The sequence below is a fragment of the Lampetra fluviatilis genome, chromosome 37 (genome assembly GCF_964198595.1).
Source record: "Lampetra fluviatilis chromosome 37, kcLamFluv1.1, whole genome shotgun sequence".
Taxonomy (NCBI): domain Eukaryota; kingdom Metazoa; phylum Chordata; class Hyperoartia; order Petromyzontiformes; family Petromyzontidae; genus Lampetra; species Lampetra fluviatilis.
In genome coordinates this window covers 3,265,037-3,283,125 of record NC_136311.1, presented here as the reverse complement: position 1 = coordinate 3,283,125, position 18,089 = coordinate 3,265,037, and the positions used below count along the sequence as shown (strand labels likewise).

The 18,089-nt window shown below is 52.8% G+C and overlaps 1 protein-coding gene across 1 annotated transcript in view; it reads right to left on the bottom strand.

The window, feature by feature from the left end:
- Window positions 1-14,417, bottom strand: part of LOC144945242 (uncharacterized) — a 34,718-nt gene extending 20,301 nt beyond the window's left edge. Inside the window, exon 1 of the mRNA XM_078873603.1 lies at window positions 14,079-14,417. Within this exon, the coding sequence (XP_078729729.1) occupies window positions 14,079-14,144 (66 nt within the window). The 5' untranslated portion in view covers window positions 14,145-14,417. The remainder of the gene's footprint in view (window positions 1-14,078) is intronic.
- Between the last annotated feature and the right edge of the window lie 3,672 nt (window positions 14,418-18,089).

Below are 18,089 nucleotides of genomic sequence, written 5' to 3'. Positions count from 1 at the left end.
TTTTACATTTTGGTGAATGTAGCGGCCTCTAGTGACTACAGGGGAACAGCTGAACCACATACAACATAGATCAATCGATGGCTATACGTGTGATTAATTCCACGCATTGTGAGCTTATTCATCAAGAGGACACATGTATCCATGCACCCAAACTCACACCGACGTTATACATGCCCTGGGCTGTTCTACGTGAGTTTTAAACTTTATCAACAAGGAAATCTAAGCAATGTAAAGTGATGGGCCCAGCAATGCCGCCACTGTGCAATCAGTCACTTGATGTGGTCTTTATCTCACCAACAAAGCTTCAGGGTAATGTGTGTTGCGGCCAGGGACACACAGGTCTAGCCGTGTGCAGCTACAATAGAAGAGCCGAGTGTTTCATTTGGGTTTGCATCGTCATTTAGCTTGCTGTGGAATCCTTTGAAACTGTCTGTAGGTGGCGGCAATCGTGGGGTTAACAACCACCATGTGACCTGTCCGGCCCACGGAGTGACGATTTCTGTTCGTTATTCTTCTTCTTCCCCTTCCTCTGGACAGAAAGTGCAGCCTCCCGTCACCCAGACAGAACGCAGCCTGCCTCAGAGACAGGCACGACACCATCGATAAGGCAATCCCTTTACGAAGCGAGATCCCACGGCCCACTAAAAGCAGGCGACTTGGCCCAGGCACAGCCGACTTGGCTGCGAAGGCTGCCGCGGATTCCTGTACTCGGACCACTTGCCCGGTTCGCAAACCGTGCCAGCCTAATTCTCAAGCGGTGGTGGTGGGGACGAGGCATCGGTGCTCCCAGCACAGAGCGCGGATCAATTAATTTACCGACGGATGCAACCGGGCAAGTAGGCAGGAGCCTGCCACGTTCCAGCCAGAATGGCCTCGCACGCAACAGCAGCCTGAAGCCAAGCACACGACCAACAACATCTCGATTGCGTTCGCGAGGCTCTAATTTTTAACAGCGGGTCTTTCACAAACCTCGCGCTATCCAGTGGTGCACGGTGACAAAAAATTGTTCGTAACTTCAAAGATAGACGCGTAGCACCCCCAGCCGTACACGTCGTCAGCCCTGCGCTGACGGGACTGCGAGCGCCCCACGGCTAACACGCACAAAGCACGCAGAGAGCTCGGTGAAGCGACGTGCTCAGGCAAGCCCAGTGCCGATTACACAAGACAAAGATCCCGTGTGTAGCCTTCAACAGGCTGCCGGGGGCAAACACTGCTGGTGAACACCTATCAAGGCACAAGAGGAGGTGGGTGAACATTTGAGGATGAGCCGACCTAGGCGAGGTCCACGACTTGCTCAGATATCCATCACTGATGTTAGCCGTGAGCGGGAACTGAACTCTGGTGGCCAGGTCAGTCGCGCAGTGCGCTCACTGCTACACTAATGCCCCCCGCCGCCGATTACACGCACACACAGACCGCCCTCTGTGGAGTCGGCTGCAGATGGCTTCGTCACCTGCAATTACACACCAATGACTCGCTCAACATAGAGAGTAGAGGGGGAGGGGGGGCTCTACTGTATCTCATGAGAATCTTTAATTCGAAGTGCGGTGGTTTGGGGGGGGGGTCAGCGAAACCGGCCAGCGGGCGGGACGAGATTGCGTGGCTGAAATGGGCGGTGAGGCCGTTCCTCGTTGTGGGGCAGCAGCAACAACAGCGACGGGGGAACGGGAACCCGCTCGGCGAGACGAGCGGGTTCAAGCCCTGGGGGGGGGGGGGGGTCACCACGCAACACTTCAAACGCGCCTCATTCCTGCAGCGAGTGGCGTCTTCCCCTGCCACGCGTGTTAACACACGTGGCAGGGGAGAGGCATTAGCTCTCTCGCAGGAGCGTACGAAACAGGGGGGCCGCCGCCACCTCTAAGGTACAGTATCAAAACCCAGGACAAAACATGGCAAGAAACATCTCTTAAGATGCCGGAATACGTGGCAACGAACGGCTTGTAAATCTGCGGTTCTCAACCGTTCGCATGGTCGACATCACGGGTCGGTCGTGCACCCCCCGGAAAGTCTTTCAGTGGGGATCACAGTCTGCGGGTCATGGATAACAACGTTCAGGAGAAATGTAAAACGTGCACAGGGAACATCTGCGCAATGTTGCGGCGACAGAAGACACAAACACATGACCTGCAGCGTGCCTCGGTCACACCGCGTTGGACACGCGATCTCTCCGTGGACTGGGGCCCGACGGAGGGCAGGTCACACGGGGGGGACCAGTGGCGTTGACTGGGGGGCGCCGCTCCGCCACCAAGCGTGTAAACGCATTGTGTGGAGTCGGGTGTTGTAATGCGAACCACAAAACGGATGTCTCAAGTTTCAGGATGACTTACTGAATTCCCAGGATGATCCTGGGAACACCAGGATAGGTAGCAACCCCAGTGGGTGGAGGCATGTGCCACTGGATGTCGCCCTTCCGCAGCCTGCTCCACTGAGATAACGCCAAACGTCGGTGCAAATAGAGGGGTGTAGTGCAACTTGCATTCGTCGATTGATGTCGATTCCCTAAGCTAGTGTGATACATTCACCAAATCGCAGAATATTTTTTTTCGTGCATTTTGTATGCAATGGCTTCATGTCCACCGCCACCAGCCACATTCACCACAATGTAAAAAAAAATCGATTCTTAAATCGAATCGTGATCCTGAATCATCACAATTGATCAACTGTCCAGGGTCACAGAGCGAGGGCGATTTGTCACAACCCACGATAGCAGACAATGCAAATATTTTACCCACAGCGCACCATCGCCAATCGAACGTTCCGACACGGGCCCGGGGAAACCTCACGTCTCGGAGAAGGACGCCCCCGCTTCTTCTCTCGCGACGCGGAACTCCTGGCGACCAAGAGAGCGAGCGAGCGGGGAGGCCCGTGAAGCAACTTCCCGTACCGCTCGTTATCACGGCCGTGCACACGCAGCAGCAGCAGGAGAAGCACGCGAGCGCTTTCTCCGCTCATTTATCGCGACTCCTCCAGACGACGAGGGCGAGCGCCCGGCCGAGCGTCGTCAGCGGCCGTCTGTCAAGCACCGTATGCGGCGTGGCTCGTGCAACGTTCACGATACAAACTTGCAAACCCTCGTGGTCCAAGTGACAGCTTGCAGGATGATAATTGTTTTTTAACCCTTTTATCTGGCAACAAAACTGACACCTTTTTTGCAAGGAGTCATGTTTGCATAGACCACAATACCTGCAGTCATAATGGATAACTCTGATAATGTATGCACTGTCCTTCAAGGACTGTGCATACATTATCAGTTGTTTTTTGTCCTTCAAGGACAGTGCATACATTATCAGTTATGTTTTTTGTTTGCATTATGACTGCAGGTATTGTGGTCTATGCAAACATGACTCCTTGTAAAAAAAGGTGTCAGTTTTGTTGCCAGATAAAAGGGTAAAAAACCAATTATCATATTTTTTACTGGCAAATGAGGTTCCAATGGAGCTTGCCGGATGGTTTTTTTTGGTCTAACCGTTTTAACCACGTTACAATTTTCATAGCTAACCGTACCGTTATACAAAATTTTGGTCTTTTTTTGCATGCGCAATGTTTGCTTTGAAAATCGGCATGCAGTCAAAGGGTTTAACAATTGGCAGCCTAGCACTTAAATCGGTAGGCTTGGCAAGCATGCATGATGGAACGCAGGAATTACGGCTTGGCACAGACACCGATGGAACATTTTCTCCGACTCTCTCCTCCACTCGACTCGGATGCACCCGCAGCATCGGATGCAGCAGAACGTGCCAAAAGGAGTCATTCTCTCTTAATCAACTTCCATGGCGGCGTGGAACGCTGCGAACGACGTGGGGGCTCTATAGAAACCCACGCTCACAAACACGGCTCCCTCTCAACGCGCCGTCTATGATCCGTGACCCACGGTCATCTCCTGCCGCTGTACCTGCGCGCAAACTTCCCTGCAGTCATGAAAGCTTTAAATCGAAATTTAAACTTCGAGCGATACGGCCGGTGCGGTTTCGGGGTCTCCGGCCCGAAGATTTGGAACCAGTTATCAGCAGCAGATGTTTGGGATCCATCCTTACGTCTGTAGCAGTTTTCCAAAAAAAAAATCTGCAGTATTCTTCCAAAGATATACTTGTGATTAGCGCTCATTCGTCATGGACCAGACTCATAAGAGTGCGCGATAACACGTACCTAGACTTATTTAATAATGCGGAGATTCGAAATTGGGTAACTTTGAGAAAGGCTTAACTTTGGACGCCCAACAACGGATGCCACAGGATAATTATTTGGTGCAGCGGAGCAATTCAATCGGATCATCGAGTGACTAGGCCACGGGCACGGCAGCGGCTCCCTGCCAAACCGGCAAAGATCGACGTGCGGTGGACTGAACGGAGGTCCAGTGACGAGCGCCTCCCCCCCCCCCCCCCACTTAAACACGCCAACGAGTTTGCCGACAATTTTTCCGACGCTTGATTTTTACATCGACAAGTCGAGCCGGAGCGACGCACAGAGCCACCGCATTCATCGCGGACACAGAGCGTCCGTTGAGAACGCTCATCGCGGCCGCCCGCTCAAGGTCGCTGCTGACTGTGTGGGCTCTCCCACACTCAGGGCCACATCGGACAATGTGGCGACTGTTATACTGGAATTGTATGTCGGCTAAAAAATATTCCGAATGCGAGGACCGTTTTGATAAACAAGCTTACCCACCAAGGGCTTGCTACGCAGAGGGAAAGATCCCCCGTGTAGCCTACACAGGCTGCAGGGGCAAGTGGTGATAGCGAGTATCTACAAATGCCGGCAAGGCAGGCAAGTAGGTCATGTGGTAAGAACCACGCCCAGCCGTCTTTGTCTTCCCACTTGCTGATGGTTACACACCAGGTACTCAAGTGAGGATGATGAGTCGACCTTGGGGGTGTCCAGGACTGGCTCAGACCTTCGTCACCGATGTCGAATGTGAGCGGGAATCAAACTCGGGTCGCCAGATGAATAGCACAGTGCGATAAGCACTACACTACTGCTCTCCACGACCACTTGCTACACACACGTGCAAAGACTATCTGCACATGGATAAAGGTGCTACTTTAAACTTTTGACCTGGCCAAGAATAGGAATGTGCGTTTCCTTTACGAACCAAAATCCACACCAAAGTTGGTGCTGCAGTGTCGCAATTGTTTTGAAGTGCAAATGTTTACCCCAGAATGCACCAATATGTGATAAATATTCCACGAAGTTTCGAGTGCCTTTGTTTTCAAAATGAATCAAATTATTTGATATCCCGTCAGCAGTGGTGCCGCACAAATAAAAAGAACTCAAAAGTTCGTCACTTGTCGTCATCGGCTACCGGTGGTGAAACAACGGCGCTGGCAAAAGGCACGGAAGCAATGGGACCGGCAAAATTGACACCGAAAGCAAAAGCGAGTTTGTGAAACGGCACGCGTGGTGGAAGACAGGAGCGGAGCGGTACTTGGATTGAGTTCGATTCACAAGCCTGCGATAAATCCAATCAATTAAATTGCGTTTAAGAATCGAACTTGTATACGTTGTGTGTTTTGGGATTGCATGCCTCCTGCAACCACGATCTTAAAAATAAAAAAAGTCTTGAATCGAACCGATCATTGTAAATGTTGTGGGTGTACTCTCCAACACACCGTTGTGCTGTCCTCGTAACGAATTGCCACGTTCTGTTCACGTGACAAACCTTTACTAATTGGCTGTGTCGGGTGGTGGTGGGTTTAACGAAACATTTATATTTACGCGATCTAACCCAAATAAATTTCTGTTATGGATATTCTGAACGGTGGCAATTTATCAAAATCGCTGGAGGAGGGATGGGGGGAGGTTAAGCATTCGCCCTCGGATACATTTTGATCTCTCTGGCCCGAAGTCCACAAAAAACAAAGCAGACAGCAACTAAAAACGTGAATGATGGCAGAGCAGATAAGAGCGAAAGTGTTCATTAAATTGAGCCGCAATGCCAGAGGAACTAGGAAAGAGACAAAGAGTGACGATAATAGTTCAAAAGTTGAGCAGTGCAAAGACAGGAGGAAGAGAAATGCTTTGTCTTGCCATGCGGTGGTTTAAAACAGGAAGGATGACAAGAGACAAGCTCGTACGTACTCCATACACAAACGCTGCAGATGTACAAACGACCTTAAGTTACGTAAGACATGCAGTGATAAATGCCGGACAAGTATTTTTCTGGAATTTCTGGAAGGCAGGGGAAGAGGAAATGCTTTTAAAATGACCTAACAAAGTCAAGTCAGGAGTGCTACTCGTACAGCAAACAGAACTCAATGTCCTTTCCAGCACGGACCATTTGTGGGACCACTTCCAGGCCTGCATGTCTCTAATTTGCCAGCTGCCTAAACACAAAAGGCATCTTGTACAATCACAAGCGGAGGCTTCAGTTCCCACCGTGCTACTCATACGCAGATACGCTCCGAGTAGCAGAAGCACTGAGCCGGCAGAGTCAATCAAACATCCTGCATCCTCTTCAAGATCACCCTAACCCTGTTCAAGATCACCCCGTGGACTCACCTCCACCAATGCTCGGTCTCACCCCACACCCCTATGCGTACTCTTGGCTCAAGCACCCAAGGACTCCTGACAAAGCCCCCAGTCAACCTCCATCCAAAGGGATGTCGCTTCTTCTCTGCTGCTGTTTTGGGCAACCCTTTGGCGAATGTGGCCGGTTTCTAATCAGGTGAGTCTCGAATAGTATCACAACTTTTCACGAAGGCTTCTCGGATTACCTTTACAAGAGTTATCGTGACCCCCGTTTGGGGACAGCCGGCCAGAGCGTATGCACCAGTTCAACACATTCATCAATAACAGTTGTCTAGAAGAAAATTAGAAACATATATAACATGTAACGTTTCAGGCAACGTCCCTTCTTCAAATGACACTGATCCTAAACAGACCAGCACAATTCAAGGGCAGCAAAACCGACGGTCCGTAAATGCTTTCAGCCCAAGTTGAAAAGCATTAAAACCTTGCCTGGTCTTTCCCCACAAGGACACGCACAGCTTGTTATTTTGTGCAGCACCTTGTGGAGATGCATTCGCATTTAGATTCTTTATGAAATTCAAACTGCGACGAAGGCGCCGAGTAGATCCGTGCAATCGCCCACCTCCAGGGCCACCTGCGTAACTTCACCTGCAAAGGATCTTCTCCGTATACTCAAAGAGTAATTGAATTAGGACAAAATGCGCACTGCCTTTCTTTCTTTCCCTGCGTGTGACTTGTCTGTAAATAATGAGAGTGCGTCTCGCAAGGACCTGGCAATGCCTCCATAGCAGCGACCTCGCTACCCTCGTGCGGTTCGTATAAACGAATGGATTGTGCGCGAGTCTTCTTAGCCGGGGGTCACACAGCGGCTCGCTGTTGTACAGTGCAGCACGTGGGTCGTGGGATCTATCGTGAGAGCAAACAGACACGTGTTTAAGAGATAGGCGGTCCATAAGAGGTTTTTTTTTTGGTAGATCGCATAAATATGAATGTGTCGTTAAACAGCCAATTAGTAAGGTTTGTCACGGAAACAAAACATGCCAATTCGTTACTAATACAATACACACCGGTACACACCGGTGTGTTGGAGAATAGACCCACAACATTTACAATTCTAATACAATGTTTCGCCAGTAATTACAACGAGCATCATCAGGCAACGGCCAGATAGGCGGTGTTAACATTCCACATAACGTCCCTCAATGATTATGTCATGTTGTGAACGAGGATCTATTCCTATTAATATCGGGCAGTGCACCAGCAGTGGTTCAGGCAAGCTTGACGTTGCTGATGAGACGGTGAATGTCAAAACCAGGCCAGAGTTTGCTTGTGCTGTTGATAAAGATGAACCAGCGGTGCTGATGAGATGCCCTCCCAGAAGGCTGTGCAGCCAATGGGTTGTGTAAGAAAAATACTTTAAAAAGTTGCATGTGGAAAAGAAAACATACGAAGGAAGAGTTATATTGTTTTGTATGAAATAGGTAGTGCAGTGTCAACACATTTCCCTCCTCGCTGTACAGGAATTCTCAAATTGTGCGTTTCCTTTATCTCCCCTTTAGGTTATCTGCCCATGCCCAGGTCCACGGGCTCAAGTTCCATCCGTCCCATCCATCACACTCACCCCCCTCTTCACCTCGCACCACCGCACACCGTTCCCGAGTCGTAGCCAGGGAGGGACGGCTGAGGTGGGTTTCCTCTTTCCTTCCTCAAGTGTTTCTTTTCGTTGACACCATCAACGGACGAACTTTAACATCGCACCCAGACCTGCACGCACTTCCTGACTAATTTTACTGCGGAGGCCGTGATAAATCCAGCGGGTTTAAGCAAGCCGACGTCATCCCTCACAGGCCTGTTACCTAACCATCCATCGAGCACTTGTCTCCCGAGCCAATTTCATCGCTCCATCTCCACGGTGGTTATCCTCTCAAGGGTCTTCGTTCCTCCAGCTGTCACTTCATCACGAGGCTCAATCACCGGCGTTTGTCGCCTCCTAAGAACGTGTCCTGAAGAGTGGACAATTTAGCTTCACGTTCAATAAGCGGTCTCTGTCCTGCGTGTGTTCTCCACAGTATGTATTCCTCTCCCTGTCCTCTAAGTGCAATTCCAAGCATGCATCTCTCCTTGCTTCTTTGCGTGCTTTAATAAAAAAAATAGCCCCACCGCAATCCACCCTTTTGCCACACAATAGACGGGAAACACTGCACAAGCACAGTCATGGAGGTTTACCCAATCAATAAAACATTGCCCGTCTCAACAGGCATTGTTTAAGCGCTCGCGTCGAGGGACTATATCCGATGACTACGTGCGAGGAACAACAACAGAGCCCCGCGTCGAGGGGGAGCGTCGTCGGTGCTCTGAGAGCCATCGCCTTGTGGCCCAGTGGCTGGATGCACAAGGAAACATCTTCGGTAGATTTACACTCAACAGGGGTCAGCGCAACTGGGCTGCGGTGTCACACACAGTGACCACGAAAAAAAATCACCTTAAAAGCGCCTGACCTCATTAGATCTCGGAGGCCAACCAGGTTCGACCGAGCCTGAATAGTACGTGGATGGGTGACCACTCAGGCTTGCTAGGGCAGTAAGGTGGCCAAGAGATGGCAGTTTTGAGTTACAATTTCACGTTGGAATTTTCTCTGCGCACTCCAGTTTCCTCCCAGATGAATGGAATCGACCAAACAGTTACAGATCCTCTTGAAAACGAGTATTGTGACTCAGAGAGGCTTTTACTGGGTAAACGCGATTGGCACTATTATTACATCGAGAACAATGTGGAGCTGGTTACAATGGGCGTGCTGCGCTAATCTTTACTGCCACGCTCACAGTGCGAAAGCACTTTGGACCAATTATTAAGTGATGCTGCGTTGCCAGCGGCGCAAAAGCACATATAATAAAAGCAAACGCAATACATTTGTCAATAACACTCCCTTGAAAGCAAAAAAAATAACAGATGATGTTGTGGGAAATGGCCCTCTGTGTTTATGAGGACCACTGCTGAAATCGTCGCCTATCATAGAGTTCCTTTTAAGGCAGCGTTATTGACGAATGTGTCGGAGCACTTTGGAACAGTCAGTTGCTAGGGAGGTCAGCGAGACGTTAAATACCGCAGTTAGCATCTGTAAAAATTCCAGCGCCGGTCAACGAGAGAGGCGTGCGAGCCCACCAGGAGTTGCGACAAAAGCTCCCCACGAGGTCGCGCAGCGACAGCCACCTCCCAATCGGCCTCTCCGCTCCCCGACTGCCTTTGACCAAATCACCGGGTGATTATGCCCGATCTCGGGAGGCCAAGCAGCGATGGGTCTGGATGGTGCTCGAATGGGCGACTAGATTGCACTCGGAGGTCGTCATAGGGTGGTGTGGGGGCTACGTGATGGGCATCAGACGGCAACGCAGGAACATGCATTGTTGTATTTTAAGTCCATGTCCTCATGAACATGCTTTGAACGCTCGCCGATCAGCGTGCTTGAGTCTGGTCAAATAACCCACATGACCCGCATGCTTTGGGGAGGCCCTCATCCAGCAGCTGGATTGAAACGTGGACTTTTAAAAGAATACTGGAAGAATTTTAATACGAATGAGAAATGTTGATATTTGTGTATAGTCGTGTGAGCTCTCCCGTCTTATGAATGGAAACAGAGTTATGGGTTCCCATTATTGACCACGACACTGCAAGTGGCGGCCAAACATCTCCGTGCAGGACCCTGTGGAAAATGTGGCCCGTGACTCAGTTAACCCCACCCTTTTTGCATGAAATGCACTGGGCTCCCCATGACCTTCATTCTGGTTCAGTGGAACCGTTCAAGCGTAAATGTAAAGCACAGTTGAATGGGCCTACTGTATTTTTCGGAAATAATTACAGATAACTCACATGAAATAGGGAGTTAAATCTTGACTTAAAGCTTTCGTGACTGAAGGAATTTATATTCTTTGGGTCTTTCGGCAAAGTCACGTAGATAGGTTCAAAGAAAAAAACTACGACGTTTCGATCGCAACACAAGCAATCGTCATCAGGAAAAGGGGATAAGCCTCTAAAGGCAAACTGTTTATAAAGGTTTAAAGATGGGTGTAGCCCAAGTGTGTCAGCATCATGGGTAGGGCAGCTTATGTTAATGTCGAGAAGATGGGTACAAACTCAGCAATCACTGGAAGGACGTTATCAACCAGTTTAAGTCATAACTGGCTGTAATGTTTCCATTTTAGACCTGGCAGCCCTTTATTGGTGGAAGCCCACCACCAGCACCATCATTACGCACTACTACCATCACCTCTAGCAGCAACCTCCACCGTCAGCAGCGTGTGTGTGTGTGGAGCGAGGTGCAAAGTTTGCCTGGCGGCCCTTTGATTGGTGGAGACCCACTGCTGGTGTCGTTGTTTTCCCGACATTAACATTAGCTGCCCTACCTATGATGCTGACACACTTGGGCTACACCCATCTTTAAACCTTTATAAACAGTTTGCCTTTAGAGGCTAACCCCCTTTCCCTGATGATGACCGCTTCTGTTGCGATTGAAACGTCGTAGTTTTTTTGGTATATTCTTTGAACCTATCTACATGACTTTACCGAAAGACCCAAAGAATATGAAATAGGTAGTTTACCTTTTGAAGCGTACTCATCCAAGAATTGTCACGTTCAACCCGTTTCTGTTTTGCTCTCTTCATTTACGGAGGCAATAAGACCTTCCATGGTGTACATGCCAGTATCGTGATAATAACTCCCCAATACACCTTATCATGTAGAGTCCCTTCGGTCAATCTAGGGCTGCAAGGGTCATATGGGATATTTGAGAAGACTGACATTCACCGCGCTGGTTAGTGCGGGTTGGTTGGTGAAGGAAAGGTCAACGTAGGAGTGGAATCATGTAAAGTGCAGTACAACCAGGGATTCTGCCGTACGGCGCTCTGCTGCTCTCCACGGAGGCCCCACAGCAGCCTACGACAACCCGATGGGCACAGGAGCAACTACTGTTCCAAGCGAGATACAGGCTCAAAGGCAGCTTTAGTTTCGGAGATTTCCTGTAGATATGGGCGCATTCCGGCGATTTGATCTCAGGCACCGCCAACTCACTCCATTATTACCTGGGGATAAATCACGCCACTGCCGGCGGCATGTGTGCGCGTGTGGCTAAAAACTAGACGCCGGAGGCATGGGTTGTTTTATAACCGAGTACACAACAGAAAAGATCTCTGCTGATCGTATCAGTCATGTCAAGGGGCTTGAATATACACGACTATTGTTGTGGGGGCCTCCTCACACTTCGACCGCAGTGAAGTGTGTGAGTGTATACGCAGAGGTCCACGTCACCTGTGGGTTGGAGGGTCACCACCCACACGACCCGAGGGTGGGTGGGGGTCACCACCCACACGACCCGAGGGTGGGTGGGGGTCACCACCCACACGACCCGAGGGTGGGTGGGGGTCACCACCCACACAACCCGAGGGTGGGTGGGGGTCACCACCCACACAACCCGAGGGTGGGTGGGGGTCACCACCCACACGACCCGAGGGTGGGTGGGGGTCACCACCCACACGACCCGAGGGTGGGTGGGTGGGGGTCACCACCCACACGACCCGAGGGTGGGTGGGTGGGGGTCACCACCCACACGACCTGAGGGTGGGTGGGGGTCACCACCCACACGACCTGAGGGTGGGTGGGGGTCACCACCCACACGACCTGAGGGTGGGTGGGGGTCACCACCCACACGACCTGAGGGTGGGTGGGGGTCACCACCCACACGACCCGAGGGTGGGTGGGTGGGGGTCACCACCCACACGACCCGAGGGTGGGTGGGTGGGGGTCACCACCCACACGACCCGAGGGTGGGTGGGTGGGGGTCACCACCCACACGACCCGAGGGTGGGTGGGTGGGGGTCACCACCCACACGACCCGAGGGTGGGTGGGTGGGGGTCACCACCCACACGACCCGAGGGTGGGTGGGTGGGGGTCACCACCCACACGACCCGAGGGTGGGTGGGTGGGGGTCACCACCCACACGACCCGAGGGTGGGTGGGTGGGGGTCACCACCCACACGACCCGAGGGTGGGTGGGTGGGGGTCACCACCCACACGACCCGAGGGTGGGTGGGTGGGGGTCACCACCCACATGACCCGAGGGTGGGTGGGTGGGGGTCACCACCCACACGACCCGAGGGTGGGTGGGTGGGGGTCACCACCCACACGACCTGAGGGTGGGTGGGGGTCACCACCCACACGACCTGAGGGTGGGTGGGTGGGGGTCACCACCCACACGACCTGAGGGTGGGTGGGGGTCACCACCCACACGACCCGAGGGTGGGTGGGTGGGGGTCACCACCCACACGACCCGAGGGTGGGTGGGTGGGGGTCACCACCCACACGACCCGAGGGTGGGTGGGTGGGGGTCACCACCCACACGACCCGAGGGTGGGTGGGTGGGGGTCACCACCCACACGACCCGAGGGTGGGTGGGTGGGGGTCACCACCCACACGACCCGAGGGTGGGTGGGTGGGGGTCACCACCCACACGACCCGAGGGTGGGTGGGTGGGGGTCACCACCCACCCACGTGACCTGTGGGTGGGTGGGGGGTCACCACCACGCGGTAAGGCTCATGTCAGGAATGTCAGAGGCATTCTGCACGGACACCGGAGGCGAGGGGACACACGCACGCACGACACGGCTAGATCATTCCGTGTCCATCACACCCTGACCCTCACCAGCTGCACTCCTACAACACGTATATATATACACACCACTACACACACGCGATATACAACAGCAAGAGACACGTGAAGTGGGGTCCACACAGGAGATGCCTACATTCTGTACACACACTAAACAACAACGTAACAACACTAACTTGTAGCAGACACACCACACAACAACTCTCACACACTGCACAGGAACACAAACACTACACAAGCACACACACAACACAATCACTACACATCACAGGAGACCACACGCTCCACCACGACAAACACCCACTGCAATGCAACAGGTACAACACACAACTACTGTACTGTACGATGCAGATCACACAAGACAAAGATCCCCCGTCTAGCCTTAACAGACTGTAGGGGCAAGTGCTGTTAGCGAGCACCTATGAAGGCCAGAACGGTACACGAGGGGGTGGGTGGCCAGCACCACGCCCGACCGCCTTTGTCTCCCCAGTGACGATGTTTACACACCGCACCAGGTACTCATTTGAGGCTGAGTCGACCTAGGGAAGGCCCAGGACCGTTTCAGATAATCGTCACTGGGTGTTGGCCGATGAGCGGGAATCGAACCCGGGTCGCCAGGTTCATAGCGCAGCGTAGCGCGCTAACCACTGCGCCACCGCTCCCCATACGATTCGGGTCACACACACGCACGACAACACACAGACACCAGCAAATGCGAGAATACAACAAAGAACACACAATTGACACCCCCCCCCCCAACATATACACAACTAAACAACAACAGCGAACAGAAGTCGCTAGGACGCAAGTTTCGGAACTCGTAGACCTCGGCTCCCATCGAACTCCCAAGTTGTCCCGAGCCTCAACCTCAGTACCCAAGTCACCACAACTCGAGTTCGTCAACCAACAAGTCGCCTCGAGTTGCTCGGAGTCGCCCCCCGAAGTTGCCCTCACCTCGTCCACGGGGCAGATGTCAGCGGGAAGGGGGCTGGGGGCTCTCTGCACGGTCACCAGGGCCATGCCGCTCACATCCTCTCCCCAACGCTCCCCGAACTCTCCCCGAGCTCTCCCCTCCTCCTCCTGTCCCTGCAACCCTCCCCGCTTCAGCTGCACGATGTCCAATCTCAATCCTCCTCCCCACCACTCTCTTCTGCGCTCTCCGCTCCCTTCCGCCTCTCCACCACCCCGCACTCCGTTCTCTCGCTCCTAGCTCGTCCCCCACCTCCACGCACGTTCCACGCCCTCTCGCCCCCCCCCCTCGCTACCTCTGTGGTCCCCACCCACTCTGTACTCTCTCCTCCCCCTCTCCCCCTCTCTCTCCTCCTTCTCTCCTCCCCCCTCTCCCCCCTCTCTCTCCTCCCCCTCTCCCCTCTCTCCCTCCTCTCCTCCCTCTCTCCTCCCTCTCCCTCCTCTTTTTTTATTTTTTTTGCTCTTTTTTTATTTTTTACGATCAGTGGAAACAAGAAGATGCTCGGTGTAGTCGGCACTTTGCTTCGTTCATTTCGTATTTTTTTTTAAAACTTTGCTTTATGTAACCCCCCCTCCCGCTCACTCTCTCCCCCCTCTCCTCCTCCACCTCTCTCCCCCGACTCGCCCCACTCTTCCCTCTCTCCTCCCCCCCTCTCCTCCCCCTTTCTCCCCCCCCTCTCCCGCCTCTGATCCACTGCGCACGCGCGTAGCCCCAGTCGCCGGTAGACATCTTCCTCTTCCAGAAGACGCGCTCAGCCCCCTCTCCGCGTCTTCTCCTTTCCGGGAGAGCGGCGCAGGGTCACGTGGTTCGATGGGGGGTGGGGGCGGGGGAGTTGGGGTAGACGAGGAACAATTAATCGATTAAAAGCGATTCAACGTTCACGATTAACGCTTAACATCTTTCGTACAATAATCGATTATTTTGCACTCCTATTTTGCACTTGTTTTATCTCGCTATAAAATAATCTGCACGTTTACTAATACGAACATATTACAGGCGAATATGATATTAAAAAAACAATCGATTCAATAATCTAATAGTAACGTAATAATCCCAATAACCAGGATCGATACCGCGAAACCAATAGTGGAGGGGTGGGGGGTGTCGCTGATCGGAAGCGGCCGCGTGACGTCACCGGCTCGCGGCACGTGCCAGGTTGCTAGGCGACGAGAGGTAAACAGAGGCGGTCGCCAAGGTGACGGCCCAGCTGTTGCCGCTGCTGCTGCTGTGTGAAGATGGAGGGGCTGGGGGAAGGCGGCAGCTCAAGGATGGAGCGAGCCACGGCCCAAACCTCCACGCCAGGGGACTCGCAAGAAGCCGAAGGATTCTCCGGTCATCGAGAGCTCGCGGAAGATGCCCCCGGTCCCCTGGTGCACGCACAGGAGGTGTCCTCCACTGTCGAAGACCAGGCTGAAGGCATCTCCCATCTTCAAGATGAGACCGACGTGTCTCAGCTCACAGGTCAAACCGACACGCCTCAAACGCAAGATCAGACGGACATTCCTCATCGAGATCAATCAAAAGACACCGCCGATGTTCCAGGAGACACGCCCGACCTTGGGGATCAATCAAAAGACGCCACCAGCCGTCGAGGGCAAGAGGAAGACGCTGCCGATCTTCAGGATCGAACACAAGACGCCACCAACCTCACAGTCCGGGAGGAGATCTCCGCACGGGGACACTCACGTCCGTCGCAACAAGACTCGGCACCTTCGTTCGAACGCCAGACGCCGCTGGCGAGTCCTCTGGGAGGACGTCTGTACATCCCGCTCCCGAGTGACCCTCTCGCCCACGACTGGAGCAGCACGGACCCTGCTGCCCCACCCCACAACCTCGACCTGCTGCAGGAGCTGCTGCCCACACTCGTGCCCGCCATGGAGCAGCTCCTGGTGGAGGCCGAGCGTAGGGGCCTGACGGGGAAACCCTCCCAGGACCCTCGCGAGCCGGGCTCCGCAGCCCTCCTCCTGGACCCGGGGTCCCAGCCCGAGGTAGGAGGCGACGTGGAGTTCCTCGGGTGCGGCCCTGGGGACTCCGACCCCTGCCCGGCTCGGGCCGCGCTCAGGGACGCGGCGTGGGGGGAAGGCAGCGGGCCCCGGGCTCGCTTCAACCCCGCCGATCAGCTGGCGCGGCAGCTGATGCGGGACAACCCGCGCTGGAATCAGGGGGGTGCCCCAGACTCGCCGTACCTGCGGGGGCTCGTCCAGGCCGCCGGGGTCGACGCTGGGAGCCCTGGGCCGCAGGGGATGGGTTGGCAGTGACATGGAGGCGACACGTGCGATACGGGCCCCACGTGTCGGTCCGCGCGCGTGGGACGCGTTTGTTGTTTCGAGTCTCTTTATTATTTAGGAGACATCCAGAATTTCAATCGGCCCGCTTGGCCTTTGGTTCAATATTAATCCAGCGGCATTGTACTAAAGCGAGCACATTCTGGACCGGTTTAGGCTTTTTGGGTCTCATCAGTTTACACAGTAGCCATGATCTGCAACGACGCATAATGAGATTGTATACTTTATTATATAGTGTTTTGCAGTAAGAAAATAGTCTGAATACATAAGATGTTACGCCAGTAGGAAAGGTAACGCGCAGGCCGCCAGTGTATAGGGGGGGTCTTGGCCCCCCAGTGAGAGCAGCGGGGATCGTGGGGGTCTCCAGCCCCCGGGGTCCCGAATTCACTTCCCACCACAGCGGCTGGGATGAGGAAGTAACCACCGAGGAATTGAACTTATTGTCATCTGGCTCACCGAGGGGGGTGTGAGTGATAATCAAACACGTATTTTGTTTACCCAGTAAAGCCCAATTGAGTCTCGAGATTATTTTTGTCAAAAGATTTAAAGTTTTCACGTTTACAGTATTTAGATGCACCAGGTGAGAATTCAAGTGGCCGGAAGCATCAGTCTGCCAGTAAGGGGCGATGATTTGCTGGGTATAATCCCAATTGAGGAATGTGCGGTGCAATTTTCAAAATTTAGAAAATGTGGTCGATTCCATGAAATTGAGTTTGGTTTCGTTTGGGAAGAAACTGAAGAACCCAGGAAAAGAGCTACCACGCATTATACGAGTGGTGACGTTTAAACTTTCGCACTGGTGGATTCAGGAATCTATTGTGCTGCTCTTACCATCTAGCGGCCCAAGTCTACGACCCCTCGTGTTTCCAAGTCACCCATCCAAGTACGGTACGAACCAGGCTCAAAGCAGCTGAGCTTTCCAGGCAGTCACCCATCCCAGTTGTATTGTAGTCTATAACAGTTCCCGTACCCCGGTCATACATTTCGTAGCGGCCTCTTGTGGCTGGACGTGGCACCTGAACCCATTACACACAACGTATACTAATACAAACCCATTACACACAACGTATACTAATACAAATGTTCTGACTCACTCGGTTTGATGCATGTATCTTGAGCTTAAGAATCGATATTGATCGATTAATCGAGGTACCGCGGTGGCGAGATATTAACTACCTCGTCTGGTATACAGGAGGTCGTGGGTTCTATCCCGACCCTGACCCTTGTATATTTGGAGTTTGCATGTTCTCCCTGTGGTCGCGTGTATTTTTCCTTGGGTTCTCCGGTTTTCCCCTCCACATTTGGAAATGTGCATTTAGAGTATTTGGCTGCTATTCATTTCCACACGATATGCCACTTCGTTGAGCTATCATTTGTGACCAGCTCGCTTCAGAAAAAAAGACCTATATAGCTCAGTGGGCCTTACCTGGTAAAATAAAAAAAGTTTGAATCAATGACGCGTCGTTACAAGTTCACGACAAAACGAGGTTGACCCGCTCGCTTCGCACGGTGGAATTCGCGACACCACACGCTGTGTTACAGCGCCCTCTCGTGCTCAGCCATCGAACGAGGCATTCGTGTTCACATCCACTATTGACATTGCCTTCGTTTGTGCTTGTTCTGGCTAATGCTGGGAATGAGGCAGTACAACCGCGTGCGCACGAGGCAGTACAGACGAGGGCAGTGCCCGTTAAGCAAGTAAGGGATGAT